This window comes from Syngnathus floridae, chromosome 17 (assembly GCF_059516105.1).
Source record: "Syngnathus floridae isolate MCC-2025c chromosome 17, RoL_Sflo_1.0, whole genome shotgun sequence".
Classification (NCBI taxonomy): domain Eukaryota; kingdom Metazoa; phylum Chordata; class Actinopteri; order Syngnathiformes; family Syngnathidae; genus Syngnathus; species Syngnathus floridae.
This window is the reverse complement of record NC_142429.1, coordinates 3218379-3236234: the sequence shown is the minus strand read 5'-3', so window position 1 is coordinate 3236234 and position 17856 is coordinate 3218379. Positions and strand designations below refer to the sequence as shown.

General features: G+C 47.5%; 4 protein-coding genes across 10 annotated transcripts; 2 read left to right on the top strand and 2 right to left on the bottom strand.

Annotated features, from left to right (window-relative positions):
• Nucleotides 1-994: 994 nt before the first annotated feature.
• On the bottom strand, nucleotides 995-4663 carry kdelr2a (KDEL endoplasmic reticulum protein retention receptor 2a). The gene is made up of 5 exons (XM_088358882.1): nucleotides 4388-4663; nucleotides 3160-3260; nucleotides 2825-2983; nucleotides 2442-2694; nucleotides 995-1846 (listed from the first exon to the last, which is right to left on the bottom strand). The coding sequence occupies exons 1-5, from the start codon at nucleotides 4476-4478 to the stop codon at nucleotides 1812-1814; spliced, it is 639 nt and encodes a 212-aa protein (XP_088215008.1). The 5' UTR covers nucleotides 4479-4663; the 3' UTR covers nucleotides 995-1811.
• LOC148383216 (uncharacterized) lies at nucleotides 3387-7128 on the top strand. 3 transcript variants are annotated; one of them, XM_088358879.1, is made up of 7 exons: nucleotides 3387-3592; nucleotides 5355-5411; nucleotides 5484-5810; nucleotides 5976-6076; nucleotides 6160-6207; nucleotides 6457-6564; nucleotides 6631-7128. In XM_088358879.1, exons 2-7 carry the CDS (start codon nucleotides 5357-5359, stop codon nucleotides 6682-6684), a joined length of 693 nt encoding a protein of 230 aa, XP_088215005.1. In that variant the 5' UTR covers nucleotides 3387-3592; nucleotides 5355-5356; the 3' UTR covers nucleotides 6685-7128. The 3 variants fall into 3 exon arrangements, with proteins under 3 accessions (XP_088215005.1, XP_088215004.1, XP_088215006.1); XM_088358878.1 differs by lacking the exon at nucleotides 3387-3592 and adding an exon at nucleotides 4775-4936; XM_088358880.1 differs by lacking the exon at nucleotides 3387-3592 and adding an exon at nucleotides 5199-5285.
• mfsd13al (major facilitator superfamily domain containing 13a-like) lies at nucleotides 6831-11454 on the bottom strand. Of its 5 annotated transcripts, none has more exons than XR_015853568.1 (9): nucleotides 11307-11454; nucleotides 10995-11209; nucleotides 10407-10736; nucleotides 9834-10250; nucleotides 8648-8802; nucleotides 8484-8567; nucleotides 7940-8083; nucleotides 7573-7797; nucleotides 6831-7487 (listed from the first exon to the last, which is right to left on the bottom strand). XR_015853568.1 is itself a non-coding variant. In XM_088358871.1 (8 exons), exons 1-8 carry the CDS (start codon nucleotides 11362-11364, stop codon nucleotides 7656-7658), a joined length of 1545 nt encoding a protein of 514 aa, XP_088214997.1. In that variant the 5' UTR covers nucleotides 11365-11454; the 3' UTR covers nucleotides 6831-7655. The 5 variants fall into 5 exon arrangements, 3 of the variants coding, with proteins under 3 accessions (XP_088214997.1, XP_088214999.1, XP_088215000.1); XR_015853567.1 differs by having other exon boundaries at nucleotides 6831-7484; XM_088358871.1 differs by having other exon boundaries at nucleotides 6831-7797.
• A 234-nt stretch (nucleotides 11455-11688) lies between these two features.
• Nucleotides 11689-17769, top strand: cdr2a (cerebellar degeneration-related protein 2a). The gene is made up of 7 exons (XM_088358875.1): nucleotides 11689-11922; nucleotides 12278-12390; nucleotides 14085-14233; nucleotides 14352-14519; nucleotides 14611-14907; nucleotides 15046-15304; nucleotides 15621-17769. Exons 1-7 carry the CDS (start codon nucleotides 11844-11846, stop codon nucleotides 15873-15875), a joined length of 1320 nt encoding a protein of 439 aa, XP_088215001.1. The 5' UTR covers nucleotides 11689-11843; the 3' UTR covers nucleotides 15876-17769.
• The last annotated feature ends 87 nt before the right edge of the window (nucleotides 17770-17856 follow it).

Here is a 17856-nt window from a genome sequence, read left to right as displayed (position 1 = left end):
CTCGTTCACCGGGGTGAACCCCAATGTGCAGGTGTGCAGCTGGGGGGCAATAAGTATACCCACACCAGCTCGACGCCTCTCACCGTGGGCAACTCCAGAGTGGAACAGAATCCAGGCCCTCTCGAGAGGGCTAGTACCGGAACCCAAACTGTGTGTGGAGGTGAGTCCGACTATGTCTAGTCGGAACTTTTCTGCCTCGCACACCAGTTCGGGCTCCTTTCCAGCCAGAGAGGTGACATTCCATGTCCCAAGAGCCAGCTTCTGCAGCCGGGGATCGAACCGCCAAGGTACCTGCCTTTGGCCGCCGCCAGCTCACAATGCACAAGACCCCTTCGGCCCCTCCCAGAGGTGGTGAGCCCATGGAAAGGGGGACCCACGGTTCCTTTTCGGGCTGTGCCCGGCCGGGCTCCATGGGCGAAGGCCCGGCCACCAGACGCTCGCCTTCGAGCCCCACCTCCAGGGGTTACCTCCAGGGTTTACATTGTCATTAATTAATTTTACATATTGACTTCTTAACATATTGATATAAAAAAACGTTTTAGACCAGTGTTACTAAAAGGCAAGCTACTATTAGGGGGCAGTCTATTAATTGAGGAAATATGATAAATTTAAGTGCAGCCTATTTGTTACCTCTATTTACCTATCGACTAACCTGTTGTATTTTTACATTTGTGTAGATGCTGTTACTGAGTAGGAGGTGGAACAGCTGTTTATATAAAACTGAGTAATTGTTAATGTTTTTCATATTAAACTTAATTTCAGTCTGTCAAATTTGGTCTCTCTGGTCTCTCTTGGGAGGGGGGGCTTGACATATTTTTGCGTAGGGCCCCCTGGAGGTCTGAACTGGGTCTGGATGTGGAAATAAATCTTTGTTGACTCATGTCCTGCTTTGCTTTTAACAGACTGTCAGAAAATTGCTATTAAGGAGCTTTTGCCTGTGCTCGTTAACCCATCAGCTCCCTGCATTTTTCAAAAACTCCACTCAAATGCTCAGTAGCGATTCTCTTCAAAATCTTTAATGAAGCCGATATCATGCAAAATGAAGAAGACTGGAATTAGAAAGCAAAACCATCCCAACGCTTGAGGAGTAGCCAACTTGGATCAGATTTAGAGCAGAGATAAGATTCTTAGCTGTTCATCAAAGCGGTGACGCCAGCTGACAGTGTCAGTCGCCAGTTCACATACAGACGAGAAAGGAAAAGAACATGACGCGGCTGGTCTTGCTTGAAGCATTTGTGAACTCTGTCATCATCTGTATTCTTTGTTGTTCATTGGAAATGTATTTATCGGGCTTTAAATTCATTCTCAGAGAGGATAAATGTATGAAATAATATGCATACAAAAAGAGGGAAAAAAAAATAAAAACACAAAAAAGTGTGACAAGTCAGACATGGCTGTCATGAGGCACGCAGATACACTTTTTGTTTTTTTAATAAAACTATATGTACATTTCCTTACCAAGAGTCGCCCCATTTGTGACTTTGTTTATATATATAAAAAAAAAAAAAAACTAATAAATTGGACGTGGCAAAATACTAAAAAGTGTAAGAACCTCCCATGAGTGGAAAAAAAGCCTTTTCTGCCACTGGACCAGCAATGAAAAGGGAGTTGAAGGCAAGAAGGTCAAAGACGCAAATGTGACGTTGGACTCGAAAAGGAGGTTTTGTTCCCCCCGCGCGCCGCTGTCGATCGGCCATCAAAAGTGTTTGTTTTGGTTTTTCCCTGTTAGTATCGGTCGGCTCACCGGCTGGCTAGAAGGCGACGGCATTCCATCACATTGTCTCGGCCGCTGCCAGGACCACGCGTGGGCCTTACGCCGGCAGGCTCAGCTTCTTGCCTTTCAACACTGAAAGAAAGGCAGCCGCAAAACAGTCAAGCATGCAGGAAAAGTGGCCATCTTATGAAAATAGGTTTTCGACTCAACAGAGGACTATACCCTTGAAAAAAAATGACATTTTCCTGGCGAACAGTTTCATGAAGCGCCACATCAGTCCTCACATTGTCAAAAAAGATAAAAAGCCTTGGAGAACTTTTCAGCTTCACTGTGTTTACATGAAACCCCCAGTTTGAAGATGATGCGATAAAGGAAATTCAAGGAGTTTGTTCAAGTATAAACTCTATAAAAGGTTAAAAATAAACCCCAACTTTGAAAATACTGACACTAGTTTAGAAATCTAATTTGACACACTTGGTCGTCTTTAAAACCCTACTTTGAAAAACAAACAAGACTTTTTCTGAAATCATGCCAATACATCTTAGCCGGACAAACTTCACTCCCTCCCATAACCATTATTTGCAGATTCCACGTTTTGGAAATGTTTCGACCAGTTTTACGAGCAATTGCCTTGTCTTTTCCTCAAATCTGACATATGTGTCGCACCCAGTATTAGATGCAGTTCTTGAAGAGGAAAAGGGCTCAAAATGCAGTTAATTGTGAATACCTTTGGTGACATAAAGGTAGAAGAAGTCGCAGTAGAGGACTGTCTGGACCACGCCGGCGACGATGGCGATCAGGTCAAAAAATCCCTCAAAGTAGAAGCGCCAGATCCAGTTGAAGAGGTAGAGGGCTCGATACAGGCCCAGGCAGAATAGATAGTGGGTGGTGATGGTCTCCGCCTCGCCCGTTTTACTGATCATGAAGAGCTGGGGCAGGATGGCCACCGACTCCAGGTAGATGGAGAACGTCCACAGGATCTGAAAATACACGGTGGGATATTTGCCTTACTCCCGTATAGTCGCTGAAAACGTAGTGTTTTAATGCAAGACACCATTGATTCTGTAGGTGGCCTGTTAATACATGTCTATTAAAAAAGAAAAAATGCACCTCAAGGGGGGAAAAGTCATGGTTGATGAGCACGGACAGACCCCCGACAGGGACTACCAGGAACTCCACCCTGAAGCTGTCGTGATTGCCGTCATAGGTAGCCCGGAACTTGACGTAGATCAGGTAGACAGTGGCGTAGGCGCAGCCGATGTAGATCACCTGGAAAGGCGGAGTGTCGCACCATAAGTCAAGAGCGGCACTCCGTGACGTTGCGCTCGCTCCCGGGAGGCCAAACTGTTGCCTTTGGTTACCGGTTCCAGTTCACCGCAGCGGAAGTCAATCACTTTCTGCCAGCCTATTGTTTGCAAACAATATGAAAACTCAAGAGAACTTACCTTCATGCACGTGTTGTAGAGCGAGATGAAGGATGTCAGCAGGTCCAAGTAGCGTGTGGTGAACACAATCGCAAAGAGGATCTGACTCTTTCCAGAGATACCTTCCGGAACAAGCACAATGATTTTCACTGCAAAGCCTGGAAACTGCAACCGATCCTCCAAAATTCTAGAACAGTGCCACCTCGTGGAATTACGGACGTATTGACCGTCGTCAGAATCCCCAGTGCATCCTTTCGTGGATCTTGTGTTTGGCTTCTATATGCAATCCTCCCCGTGTTTTTAAAGGATGATGTTTCATGCAAGTCTTTCTTTGTTATAAACTGGACTCACGCGTGTTAAAGGGAGCTCCCAGAACCCAGGCCTAAAGCCAATTGAAACTGTTCAGTGTGACTTCAAGAAGGATGCTGAGTTGATAACTTCTAGAAAGACAAAGGTAATATAATTTGAAAAAATGGGGTCTTGTATTCATAGTTACGTTTCTTCAAAAGATATCACAAATCTATTTAAACCTAAAAGGTAAATTCAAAACTATTAAGCATTGCGAGACAGTAACCTGAGCGCCTTCTCACTTTTCAAGCCTGAAATAAGGAACTAATTAGTAACAGGGCTATTCCGTTATCGTGCAATCTAACAGCACGGGCTGTTGAATGTTTGTTTAGTTGTTGAACGCCCACAACAACGCAAAAAAGCGAGGCGGCGTGTTAGCATGCTAGCTACTTCCGTAGCGCGTCAAAAACGCCACGTCAGACGCCAGACTGAAAAAATCGAGCGTCGAACAACAAACGACGGGGGAGTGTAGAGAATGAATGTGGTAGAAGCAAAAAAAAGCTGCTGTGCCCACATGCAGTATAATGCAATAAATGTGGACCTGTGATTTATGCAGGTATTCAGACATTTTGGACTTCATTAAATATGCAATTTACATTGCAGGCAAGCTAGTTTGTTGACTCCAACGATTGACCGCTTGTCATCAATCAATGCACACAACACTGACGTGAGCAAAACAAGAGACTAAAAATAAATTGCGACTCTTTATAGTAATGCTAAGATCCAGTTGTACTCGTCGTGCATGCTAGTCATTTCCGCAATTGAATGAATCGGGGGTCGCTAGCTTACTTCGCAGCTAACGCAGCAGACGAATCACGTAGACAATCATTTTCAACTATACCTTACCAACATGCTACTTTGTCTGAAGATGTAGAGATGTGTCAATGTGGTCGGAACTCACCTGCACACGACCTGCTTTTCCATATCTTCAGTAGCAGGATGATGATGGCTGCCAAGTGAGAAAGGTCTCCTGTCAGGCGGAAAACGTTCATGGTGACAAGCTCACAACTCAAACGCCAACTTAGATGAAATTCCTCCTCTAAAATTTTGACGTTCTGCTTTTATAACCTCTGGTGAGATCTAATTGTTCGCTTTCACTCAGCAAGCAAAAAGAGCGGCGCGGTTCTCCCCGGCTTGAAAATATGGCGAGTGTGCAGGTCGACGTGGAAGGGGGCGTCAACACAACACATTAACGGATTGCGGTTGGACATTATGTTTGATTGACAACGCAACAAGACCCGCCCATAAACTGGGTGAGCGACATGTCACTTGCGTGAGACTGGGGACTAATCATATTGAAATGAAAGGAAGTCAATAATTATGCAGGTTTTTCGGTCCCGTAGCTCTTTCCACTAACGAGTTAAAAAAACAAAAAGTCATCGATCCATAATAAGCCACAGAGTGCACACCGGGAGGAGCCACAGTCAGTGAATTCTGATTTATAAACTACGTATGTCTTTACATTCTATTTAAATATTAGTTTGGTTTCATAAAGTACAATAATTGCTCAATCTTTTTTTTGGGGGGGGGGGGGGGGGAGGGCCTGGAACATAATGGCATTTCCAGTCATTTCATTGAGGAACGTCGATTTGAGATACAATTGTTTGTTCCTTTTTCCCACATTGCATAAAAGGCAACAAAATATATTTGACTGTTTTAATTGGAAATCCCTCCTGCTGCCTTTCCAAAACAGCTGAATGAGTTTTCGCATGAAATTTTGTGGGCTGATGAGTTCCGATATCATGTCCGTAAAGTTGCAAATATTCGCTGGCTGGGAGGAAAGAGGAAGGAAGTGTTGAGTAAGTGGAATTTACCCATTTCCATTGCCTCGTGCACGCTATCATGAGATCATTGACATTTGTCCGCAGACATGGTGCCGTTGTTTTGGCTTTCTCTCCTTTCTCTCACCCGGCTGACACCAAAAGGTATGTACTTGGCCGTTCCTCGCTCATCACAAACGCACGACCAAAGTTGAAGGCGTCAACCGATTCCATCAGGAATGGCCCAAGCTCACAGCTGCCTATCACAACCGAGTGGCGTGATTTGGCGCCAACCCGGACAAGATGCCGTCATCCAGTGCAGCGTCCTTCCCGACTGCTTGGCCGAAAATCTCCGCTACAAGTGGTTCGCTTTTGAGCACAGATCGCACGGCACTCTTGACCTGGCCCAAAACCATCACAAGTACAGCCTACATGGAGCCGATTTACAAATTCGCTCCCTGAACGGCAACGACAGCGGGATTTACTACTGTGCCGCCACGACCCAGAGGGAACCGACACCCGGCGCTCAGCATGTTGGCCTGGGAACAACTCTTGTCGTGAAGGGTAAGGAAGAAACACAGGAACGTTCCCTATTTTAGTAATTGATTAATCTGTCCTAATTGATGAATCAGATTTTTCAAAACATCAGATTTTATGATATATATGATATAAAAGCTGAATCGATACATTACTGGACATGTGGTGTTCCAAGTTTCCTTGTGCTTACAGAAAAAACAAAACTCAGGGTGGGTCATGTTCTGTTGTGGTTAACGTTCATCGTCTTGGCCCTCTACAGCTCGGCCACGGTGACACTCATTGTTCAAAAGAAGGTAATGGATGCAAAACGGCTCCTTCCGTTGTCAAGGAGCAAACGCGTGCATGTTGTAAGCTTGGCTTTCTGTGTGTATTTCAGTATGGCCTGAACATATGCAACTGTAGACGAACACACAAAAGTGACAAGGTCAGTTCTTTTTTAATTTCGTCCGTTTTTGGTACTTTTGTCCGTTTTTGGTACTTTTGGAGGTTGATGTTTGAACAATCCAGAGTAAAGGTCAGAGGAAAAAACAAAACAGGAACCACCATAGCATTACACCACCGGCAGTCACTGGCTTCTTCACATCAAGGCCACGTGTTCTTACGGCGGACAAAACGGGACGCACCGTTCGGGCAAACTCCTACTTGCGCTTTCATTGACTTTGCTCGTCAACAGAAGAACACGAAGAGAACAAGAGTCTTCCACGACGTGCTGCAAGAGATGCACCGCCGACGCAACGGGAGAAGCAAAGAGACGGTGGAAAGACACCCGGCGCTGGTCCAGGTACACTCTGCTGAGTGAGGCGTGCGGGTACACGTGTGGCTCTGACGAGACTGATATGTTGTGCAGGCAGCAGCTGCCCAGGCGGACAATGCGCCCGATGACATCTATCAAAATGTGTAACACGGCGCTGCGTGCTGCACACCATTTGTTATTTTGTTTCACTTCTTCTATCTGTCTTGAGGTGGGAACAAAAACAATGTCACAATGTTGCCACACTTGAGGATTTTAACTCCCCCTAAAACGTAGAGCGGCCATGCCAAACGTGGAGCAGTTGAGCCCGTCTGCCGAAGCAAGTGGCATCTTTATTATTTCCTAATATTACAAAGGGCAAAAGTTTCACTTCAAAACTGCAAAATCCGCCCCCCCAAGAAAAAAAAACCCACACACCTAAAACAATAACTAACTAAAAATTTGATGTATACGTGTGAAGTAAAGCCTCAATCACATACTTTGATTACTCATTTGAAATAGGTCTGACCTTTAGATTCAGTATGTGAGCACAAATAGAACTACCAGGAAAGAGATAAAGAGTAAACCATTTTTTAAATAAAAGACGAAAGCCAACTTGTGCTTGTCATTTGCTCCTTAACACTTGACAGTTGATCATTGTACATGTCAGATAAGGTGCGTTGGGTTGCATTCTCCACTACGCACGCGCACCACAGCAGCGTCAGAAACCCTTCTGACCCACAACCATGACATGGGGGTGGAAAATATGAAATTTAATGTCTCGAATGCAACAATGGGCGTTTCCTGGACAAATATGCCCCAAACGGCAACAAAACATCTAAAATTTGAACAAGTTGACCGGCCACGGACGTCATGGCACAGATCGTATTGGGGTGCGCCGAGCTTCCAGCCGCATCACGCCAGGGTGCTTGGCCTCCAACCCATGAGGCTCATGAATCTTGCAACTGGTTCTGCTGAGGCAAAAGTCAACAGACTCTGCCGCTGATCATGTGCATCTGCCTTGAGTGGCACATCTTCACGAAAAGATTAAAAAGTCACCTGGATTCTGTTGAAAACACGCTGGCCAGCGCCACTTCTCCGCAACGATCCGGACCAATCGAGGCGGGTGGGTCGTTTTCTCACTAGCTGTCGGCGTACCTGCTGTCCATGGTGTGACTGTTTCGTATGGAGAAGGGCCTCCAAGCCAGGACTTGAACGGCGGCCACACACATGGGCACCGTGCACACCAAGTAGAACATGACGCTGTGGAGGCTTTCCGCGGCTCTGCGAAGGGGAGATGGATACATGCCAGCGTGCCAGCTCTTGTGAATTTGAACATTTCTCAGCGCTCGATCGTCTTCCGCTCATCCGGAACCGACGTGAGTGCAAGTCAATTATTCCGTTTTTCACTTCACCGTTTATTTACCTCACGTCGACGTCCCGCCCGGCATCCTTCAGCTGCTCGTAGCCAAACTGGTTGAGAATGTTGATCACCAACATGGGCGCAAGAGACTGAGCGGGCTTAGTGAACAGGGCGTTGGTCCCAAACACCATGGATGACAGAGGGGAGCTGCCAAAATCCAATCAAAGAGAACCACTCACGTACACGCAACAACGTCTGACCACTCTAACGCGAGCAACAAAGCAAAGGTCAGATGTTGGCATGAGAAAGAACACCATTTAAGCAGTGCTACAACTTCAAGAATACATTAGCTAGAAAGTTGCATATTCAGATTTTGATTTAACTTTGCAAATCATTTCCACGGAAAGACGTCTGCTCCCTTCAAAGCTGCACCACGGTAAACAAAGCAATTTCATTTGGATTCGGGAAGTGGGAGATTTATCGTTTCACTACAAATGACATCCGATGATGCGCAGATTAATTCAAAGCGGACAAAACGACGCAATCGGCGCAAATAACCTGCGCCGGCAACGTAGAGAGAAGCGAGAGCTGGCGCAACACACACTACCTGCGCTTGTACTTGTGCATGTCGACGTCGATAATATCTGCCAGTGGCAAGCCGAACAGACTGAAGGTGGCTTGCACCGTGACCCTGCCAAGCAGAGAGGAGCGAGCAGACAAACAGTCATGGATGTAATCATCATAAGAAAAGAAGTTGGTTGAATGACTTACATGCTGAGGGTGAGGAATAACGCCAGGATACGATAATTCTGAGCACCGAGGGCCAGCATAAAAGCCCCCATTAAGACCTCCAAGTAGAAGGTGTACAGGATGATTCTGTAGTAGCCGAGGTTGTGAAGAAGTCTGTTGCAGGTCAACACTAACAGCTGAGGGTGGGCATCAAATTAGATTTGCATTCAAATCATAGTCAACATCCTCCCAAAATCCTAAGAATCAGGGATGAGAACGGCAAATGAAAAAAAAACACTGAAAAGTAGCCGGGGTCTGGGGGCCGCATGCCCCACTGGGGGGGCCAAAGGCCCCATTGGGGGGGGTTGTTCCCCCCCACCCCACTTGCTGCAGGGGGCCAGGGGCCCTTATTGGGGGCTGCAGGGGCCACAGGCCCCTATTGGGGGCCACAGGGCCCACAGGCCCCCATTGGGGGCCGCAGGGGGCCAGGAGCAACGCCCCGGAGGAGACTCAGGGGCAAAAGCTCCCTGGAAACTCCTGGATTTTGGCAGTATAGCAACCCCCAAAACTATCAATTTCAACAGTTTTGTTAAAAAAATGTTCCTGCTTGGTGGGCTACCAAGGTGAATATAATACAGTCAAGCCTCGGTTTTCTACCACAATTCGTCCCAGAAGGCGGTTCGAGAAGCGAATCGGTCGAATTCCGAATGTATTTTTCCCATTACAAATAATTGAATTTTTTTTAATCCGTTCGAAGACTTTTTTAAGCATTTTTTCATTTGCGCATTTTTGTCAGAACGCGCAACCGTAGCGTGTCACCAACCGCGCAACTGCACCGCGCTGGTTGCATTATTGTGACAGAGCCATCGCTGAAATTTAGAAAATATCTTTAAAGTCCTGATGTACTTTCCAAGATTGAAGTGGACCTCAGTGCGCAGGGACCTTAATTTAGTCCGATCGCGCCGGGCGCTCAGTGCCGCATTGCTTTAAGAGCGTTTTTGTGTTCCGAGTTGTAAGATGACGCTGCTCTGGAGCCATGCCCATCTGAAGCAGTTCCTGATCCCGTTTGATTTGCCCCCCTTATAAATACAATTTTCTCAACGGATCTACACGATTCACAAAAATGATAATCCCAACGGAAAAAAACACAGAAATCCGCGGATCCGCGGAAGATTCTCATCCCTGAAGAATGAAAGCGTCGCGCTTACCCCCCTCCCCCCATCACTACCTGAGGACAAATGAATCCCGCGCCATACATGACGCTCCTGGCCAGTGGCGAAAGCACGTCTGCGGGAATCAAGTGCTCGGCGAATATCAGTGTAAAATTACTGACGAACGCCAGCATGAAAACCTGGAAAAAGTTCATGAGCACAAAGAACCGGAAGTCCCTGTTGATGAGGATTTGCCAGGTCAGCGTTTTCACAGTGTAGGTGGAAGACTCGAAGCAGCTGGGAGCAGGCTCGTCTAAGTCGTCGGACGCTTTGTCGTCAAACTGGCTCTGGCTGTGGAGGCCCGTGTAGATCATGCAGACGCAGCTCAAGATGGCCACGACGACGGCGAACGCCTGGAAGGCTGTCAAGTCCTCCATATTTTGGGACAGCATGCCGCAGAAGAGCACGCTTGAGGAGCCCAGCAGCGACGCCACCTGGGAAGTCACAAAGAAGCAATTGGGTAGACGGCCTGTGTCATTTTGTTGACATCGGCAGAATGTGCTCCTACAATTTTTTTCCTTTCAAAGCATCACTGGCAAAACATGACAAAAATATCATCCTCCAAGTTTCCCGCCCACCTTTAACTTTACCTGGTTGTACTTAATGAGTCTCAGTCGGTTCTGATGCTGGCTGGAAATCTCAGCGAACAGGGCACACTGCGCCAGCAGCACAAACGTGAGCAAGCCGTCGAAGGCGCACAATGCCACTGTCAAGTGGACGCCGCACAGCCAGTCACCGGGGGAGTAGGACCTCCACGGGAACCAGGCAATGAGGAATGCCAAGGAGTAGAGCGGGGCGCCATACAGGATGGAGAGCCGCCGCTGAGAGCAGCACGCCATTTTGGAGTTGTCTTGCAGGTATCCAAAGAGAGGATCATTGATGGCATTCCACAGCATGTACACCACCTGTGCAAAGGCAAACTGCGTTTGGAATATTAGCAGGCTGATTACAAATTAAAATGATATAAAATACAATAACCTCAACGGTATTCAATTTGGAATACACGAGCAAACTGCTCAGTGACTCTGCATCTTTGTTTAAAAATTAATTCCACAAACATTCCTGTAAGACAAGTTTAACAATATACTTCAAAACTGCCTGTTATCATAAATACACGAACAGCAAGCACATTGATAGTCATGTTGACACAAGGCGCGTACTAACGTCGTGACACTCACTTGAGATTTGTGGAAAGCCCCCTCGGATATCTGGTACTTGCTGATGAAGAGCTTCACGTAGTAGAAGTTGAATATGTTGTTGATCATGGCAGCTCCCAGAGTGGTCATGGCATAAGCCAAAGCCGCCGGGTTTACTCCCAAATGTCGCGGCAGTTTCATGATGCCTCCTCGCACACCTTTCGCCTTCCGCGGCCACCGCAGCCCCAGATGACGCTCTGCAAACCGTCACAAATCGGTCAAACGCACCTTTAGTTTAGCATTTCGCAATTATTAGCGACACAAAGCACCGAAATATAACTAACGGTGTCGTGCCTCTGTGAATAGTTGTGTCAGATGGTGCCACACTGCAAACGACCTGGTAAGAGTTCATTAATAAACTATGTAACGTTACTTCCTGGACAACAAGTTGTTTGTCAAGAAGGCGGTACTTTGAGGAGCATGCTGATTGGTCGAAACGAATTTGACGTCCGGGATGATCGTCTCTCACACACACCGGAAACTGAAAACTAGAACCTATTTTTTTATTTTAAAATATACACAACTTTGATAACTCACTATTCGCTCAGAGCATTGAAAGAATAAAATGAGATAGTCGTTATCACAGCGTGTATACACAACTATAGTTGCTTTTTTTTCACAGTGTATAGTTGCTGAGACGACGTTTTCTATGGGGTGCCACCTGGCGGCTGTCTGTATGTATTTGCGACATGCCACGCGTCTGTGTCAGCACACCGCCCCGAGTGTAGCTTCGGATTTGCTGTGCAGTTTGGCAACAGGGCGGAGTGCGAGAGATACTTGGGAACAACTTGCATTCATTCCAGTCAGACGCTGCGGTGGTTGTTTGTAACAATGTTAACTGAAGGGATTCTTGAGGACGATTTTGACAAAAATGGAGATACCTGGTGTGTTCAGCGGGACCTCGAGCACGGTAAGACTATCCACCAAACGTTATTGAGCTAAGGCATTAATCACACACGCCATCAAACAAAACTACCACAAAAAGTGGGTACAATAGGGTTAGGTGCTAGAGTTTCCGTATTATTATTTTTTTTTACAAGCGACCAAGGTTTATTAGATTATTATATAGTGAAAGATGTTTCATCTCTCGTTTGTAATCCTCATGGAGGATATATTATATTGCATTAGTTGTATCTAAGTGACCTGAGCAGTGGAGAGATTGAAGCGACGAGGCAGGCAGATTTGTATCCAGGGCAGGGCTCGGGCCAAATATGTTGTCATGTATTTTTGACGATTTCAAGTTTGTTTCTACATGTTTGGGACAGATCTCCATTTGGCTGCTAAACTAGGCAAAACCCTCCTGGAGCGCAACCGCGAGTTGGAGCAGGCGCTTCAGCACATGTACTCCGCCAACGAAGAGCAGCTGCTGGAAATTGAGGTGGCATACACGCACAGACACACACAGACGCGCACACGCGCACACGGGTGCGCGCGCACGCACGCGCACACACACACACACACTAGGCACGTGCACTCATAGGAGGCAGGTGAGGTAGTGCCTCACCTTGCCACCAGGGGCGGTAAAGGGCTCAACATGGTTTACTCAGCTGTCACAGCAGTTGTTAAAAAATGAATATAATAAAACATAATATAATATCTGTCCTGTGGTCTTTGCTTTTAATGCAATTTTGGTGTGTTTCCATTTGGATCATTTTCATAGCTGTATTTCTTGTTCAAATAACAACAGGAGACGAGAATCATGGAGGCTGAGGCAGTGACAGGTAGTGCCTCTCAGAGCGTGTGTGTGAGTGTGCACCACTCACACACTGTACTGAGCGCGTGCAAACGGCGCGTGCTTGCAGTCAGCGGGAAAATATGGGCCTTGAGGCAGCCAGTACTTTTGCCTCAAAGATGGGGCGATAGTGAGCCTGCGGCTAATAGTTCACGACACGAGTAAATGCGAGAGTAAATTAAGAAGAAAAAAAAGAAAAGAGAAACAACCAACAACATTCGGTGCTAACGCGTTGCTATTTGGCTTTATTTTCACTGAAAATGGAGGATATAATCTCGAAGATAAGAAATTTTTCAAAACTTGACTTTCAGTCAAAGCAAGAAATCATAAGTAAAGGAAGACCAACGCCAGATTTGCGAGAATTAATTCAAACTACGGGCCTCTCGGGACGGACTACAACACGTTCGTTTCAAAAGGATTGGTACTCTAAAAAAGACTTCATTTACAAGTTAAGGTAAGTATACTGCAGTGCTGTGTTTAAATGTACAGTGGTGTGTTTAATGTTTAATCAAGAATGGGATAACAACCATGTATAGGCGGCTCGGTGGCGCACTGGGTAGCACGTCCGCCTCACAGTTAGGAGGGTGCGGGTTCGATTCCACCTCCGGCCCTCCCTGTGTGGAGTTTGCATGTTCTCCCCGGGCCCGCGTGGGTTTTCTCCGGGCACTCCGGTTTCCTCCCACATTCCAAAAATATGCTTGGTAGGCCGATTGAAGACTCCAAATTGTCCCTAGGTGTGAGTGTGGGTGCGAATGGTTGTCTGTCTCTGTGTGCCCTGCGATTGGCTGGCAACCGGTTCAGGGTGTCCCCCGCCTACTGCCCGATGACGGCTGGGATAGGCTCCAGCACGCCCGCGACCCCCGTGGGGACTAAGCGGTTCAGAAAATGGATGGATGGATGGATGGGATAACAACCATGTATGCTTGTAAATCTGACTTGAGTTAGTGCCTTAGCGTCATACAGTACGTTTGTAAATCTGACTCTGAGTCAGTGCCTCACCAACCCCAACCCCAACCCTCACCGCACGTCACTGACACACACACACACACACACACACACACACACACACACACACACACACGCGCGCGCCCAGAGCGGGCGAGGAAGTCAGCATTGGCGGTGCCCTGTTTTGCTCACTGCTGCTGTCGTTGTGTTTAGCAGCATGCCATTTCGGGAATGAGGCTGTATAAGAGAGCACTGACAAGGAGCAGGTTTGAAAATGAGATTTTCCTTGTAAGCGAGGTCTAAACGATAATCGGGTAGTCTGAGTTAGTGAGCGTCGATTGAAAATGACATCACTTGACTCCAACTCCAAACGTCTTCCTTGTCCTGTTGGCCAGTATCTGGCCAAGCAGGTGGAGCTGCTGCGTCACGTAAACGAGCAGCACGCCAAAGTTTATGAGCAGCTGGACCTGTCCACCAGAGAGCTGGAGCGAAGCAACGGGAGGCTCGTGCAGGACGAGCGCCTGGCCCAGAACAAGATAAACAGGTCAGCCTATCACATCGAGATGAACTTAGCTGGTGGGCTACAGACTCACTCATCCCCAAATTCCCTAAACTGACCATAGGTTTGGCCCGTTCCTCATTTGTCTTCCGTCTCGTTCCAGTCTGGCCGAGTCCATCGAAGGACTACAAAGGCACGTGGAGGCTCTGCGGAACCGGCTGGAGATGCTCATGACTGCCCGATCCAAGCAGAACAAAAGAGAGCAGCTACGCAACCTTAGTGCGCAGAACGTTTCCTGTCTTGGACAGCTGCTTGACTTGGAGCCCGACAGGTAAAGAGTGCAGCCCGGTCGAGCGTCCCGGAGGTCGTCCGGACACGCCCACTTTGACTTTGTCGCGACTCTGCTTCGTACCCAACCATAGGCGAAAAACAGATGGACGGCGGTTGCCCCAGGAATCCGTGGTCGACCCACACCGACGCCGAGACCCAGAAGAGGAACACTGGATTCTTCTTGGATCCGTCCGCACTCTCCAGGGTCAATTAGCAATGGAGAGGAAGCGTCGGGAGGCGGCGGAGCGCGAGAGCAAACTCGCGACCAATGACAAGCGAGGCCTGGAGCGACGACTCAGCCTCCTGACAGGTTCCCAGGCCAGGCAGGTGGAGCTGGAGGCCCAAGTAGAGTGCCTGAGGCTCATGTGGCGTGACGACTGCACATCCAGGTGCATGAATGCTAGTTCACACAAAACTTCCATATTTTTGCGGTTACATTGTAACATAGCAGTCAGGCGGGCCCCAGTTGCCAAGTAAAGAAGCGCAGACTGTTTGGGATGCTAATTTTAGGTTCCTGTGCGACCTAGGAAACCAGACCGACTACTTCTTCCCGACGCAATGTTCTATGACTCATTCGATAAATCCGAAGCGGATCAAGATGGGTCAGAGGAGGCGGCTGATGAGATGACTGAAGGCCAGGATGAGGAGCGCCAGGGACAGAGGAGCAGGAGCGCCGCGAGCGTGTGGGACGATCACGACAAGATGTGCGTGAGGAGGGCGGAGGTGGTGAAGCAGAGGGGTGTCCTGCTGCTCAATGAGGTGGACGCGCACTACAACGCACTGCAGGTCTCTACCAGCCACGCACTTGCTCATTTTCTCAATTATTTATCATCGACAACATTTGAATCCAACTGCAAGCAGAAAATCTACAGAAAACACCACACTGTAATACTGTCATGTACAATCTTTGCATATTCGTGGTAGCGTTTGTAAATTTATTTATTTGATTTCTTTTTCTTTTTGAAAGGGCTGTTATCTTTCAATAATTCTCTTTCTTTTTTTTTTTTTTGCTGAGACCAAAGCACTGCTTTGCGGACATGTCAGTACCAATCAACTCTGACAATTACAATCGGCCAGTGAAATACATGCGTGTGTGTTTTAGGTGAAGTACAACGAGCTGCTCCAGAGGTGTCAGCAGCCAAACGTAGGGCTCACCCACAAGTCCGTCCAGACGTCCCGAACCCCATCTGTGAGCATTCATCCCCACCGCCACCTCTCCGGTTCGCCGACAGAAGCCTCAACGTCGTCGGAGGAGCCCAATTACAAGGTTCTCTTCAAGGAGATATTCACCTGCATCCAGAAGACCAAAGAAGACGTGCACAAGCCCAGACCCGTCAGCAACGCACCCACCATGTGATCTCATCGGTCTTCACCTTGGACTCTTCAAGATTCAAGAGTTTTTATTCGCCATGTTTGAGCGTGCCAAACAAGGAATTTGACTTCGGTAAATCACAGCTTCTGTTCAACATTTAGTTGACTAACAAGAACACTGAAAAATGGCAAATATTCTCAAACATCCCCTGATCTTAAACTCCCAAGAGGGCAAGGAAATACTCAAAACTCCAGCTCGGGGAAATGAGAAACCTTGAGAAGAGACCACAGATGGGAGGGTCCCTCTTCCAGGATGACCAGGCTGCAATGGATGCAGAGAGGACACAGTGTAGACAATTCAAAAAAGGTTTGGAGAGCAGGATGTTATTGCACAGTAATGACTCTGAGACTCTAAGAGTGGTGTGAGTTCATCAGAGCAACAGCCTGGGGGAAGAAGCTGTCTCTGTGTCTGCTGGTTTTGGCGTATAGCACTCTATAACGCCGTCCGGAGGGGAGTAGTTCAAACAGACTGCAACCTGGATGAGAAGGGTCTGTAGAGATGTTACTTGCACGTTTCCTGGTCCTGGACAGGTACAGGTCTTGGATAGATGGGAGGTTGATTCCAATTATCTTTTCTGCAGTCCTGATTGTCCGTTGCAGTCTGTGCTTGTCTTGTTTGGAGGCTGATCTAAACCAGACAGTGATGGAGGTGCAGAGGACAGACTGGATGATGGCAGTGTCGAAGGTCTTCAGCAGCTCCCGCAGTGGGTTGAACTTCTTGAGCTGTCTCAGGAAGTACAGCCTCTGCTGGGCCTTCTTCCGGACAGAGTCTATGTGGCCGGTCCATTTCAGGTCCCGAGAGATTGTGGTTCCCAGGAACTTGAAGGTGTCTGTGGAGAGAATAGTATTACTGCAGATAGTGAGGGGTGAAAGTGGTGAAGGGTCTCGCCTGAAGTCCACTGTTATCTCCACGGTCTTGAGCGGGTTCAGCTCCAGGTGGTTTTGGCTGCACCAGTGGACCAGCCGCACCACCTCCTGTCTGTACGCAGTCTCATCACCGTCCTGGATCAGTCCGATGAGAGTGGTGTCGTCTGCATACTTCAGAAGCTTCACAGGAGAGTCACCTGAAGAGAAATCGGTGTAGCGAGAGAAGAGCTGTGGGGAGAGGACGCACCTCTGAGGGGCTCCAGTATTGGTGATCCGGCTGTCAGATGTGATGCTCCCCAGCCTCACAGCGATAGTGTTGAACGCCGAGCTGAAGTCCACAAACAGGATCCTGGCGTACGTTCCTGGGGTGTCCAGGTGGTGCAGGATGTAGTGCAGTCCCATGTTGATCACATCATCCACCGACCTGTTTGCCCGGTAGGCAAACTGGAGGGGGTCAAGCAGGGGGCCCGTGACATCCTTCAGGTGGTTCAGCACTAACCTCTCGAAAGATGTCCTGACCACAAATGTCAGTGCGACAGGTCTATAGTCATTCAAACCTGTGATGGCGGGCCTCTTGGCCACTGGAACGATGGTGGAGCTCTAAAAGCACAAGGGCACCTCACACAGCTCCAGGGAACGGTTGAAGATCCGTTGGGCACTTTCAAACCATTCTGGTGATTCATATATCGTGGACCAGGCGCCAACTGTCTATTCAAATGCTCCGAGGCTTTGGTCAGTCAGCACTGCTTCTTTTTGTCATTCTCACTTACTTGAAACAGTGATAGTACTAAAAAACCTGATTTATACATTTCAAAAGTATTTGTCGATGTCTCAGCTGCTAATTAGCACGTATTACATCACAGGCAGGCATGCGTAAACACTTTAATTCCGTCATGTATAAAGAAGTGTTGGAATGTTCTAATAGGATCAAAACGGTTTACGGTAATGCTAATAATGACCCTTTTATATATATTTTTTGACTGAAATACATTTGAACAATGAAACTCCTCTTAGCACTTTCCCATAATTTATTTTTGAATGAGTTTATTTATATTTTGTTGCAAGGAGTTGACTGAATGAATTGCCTCACACTTGTGACT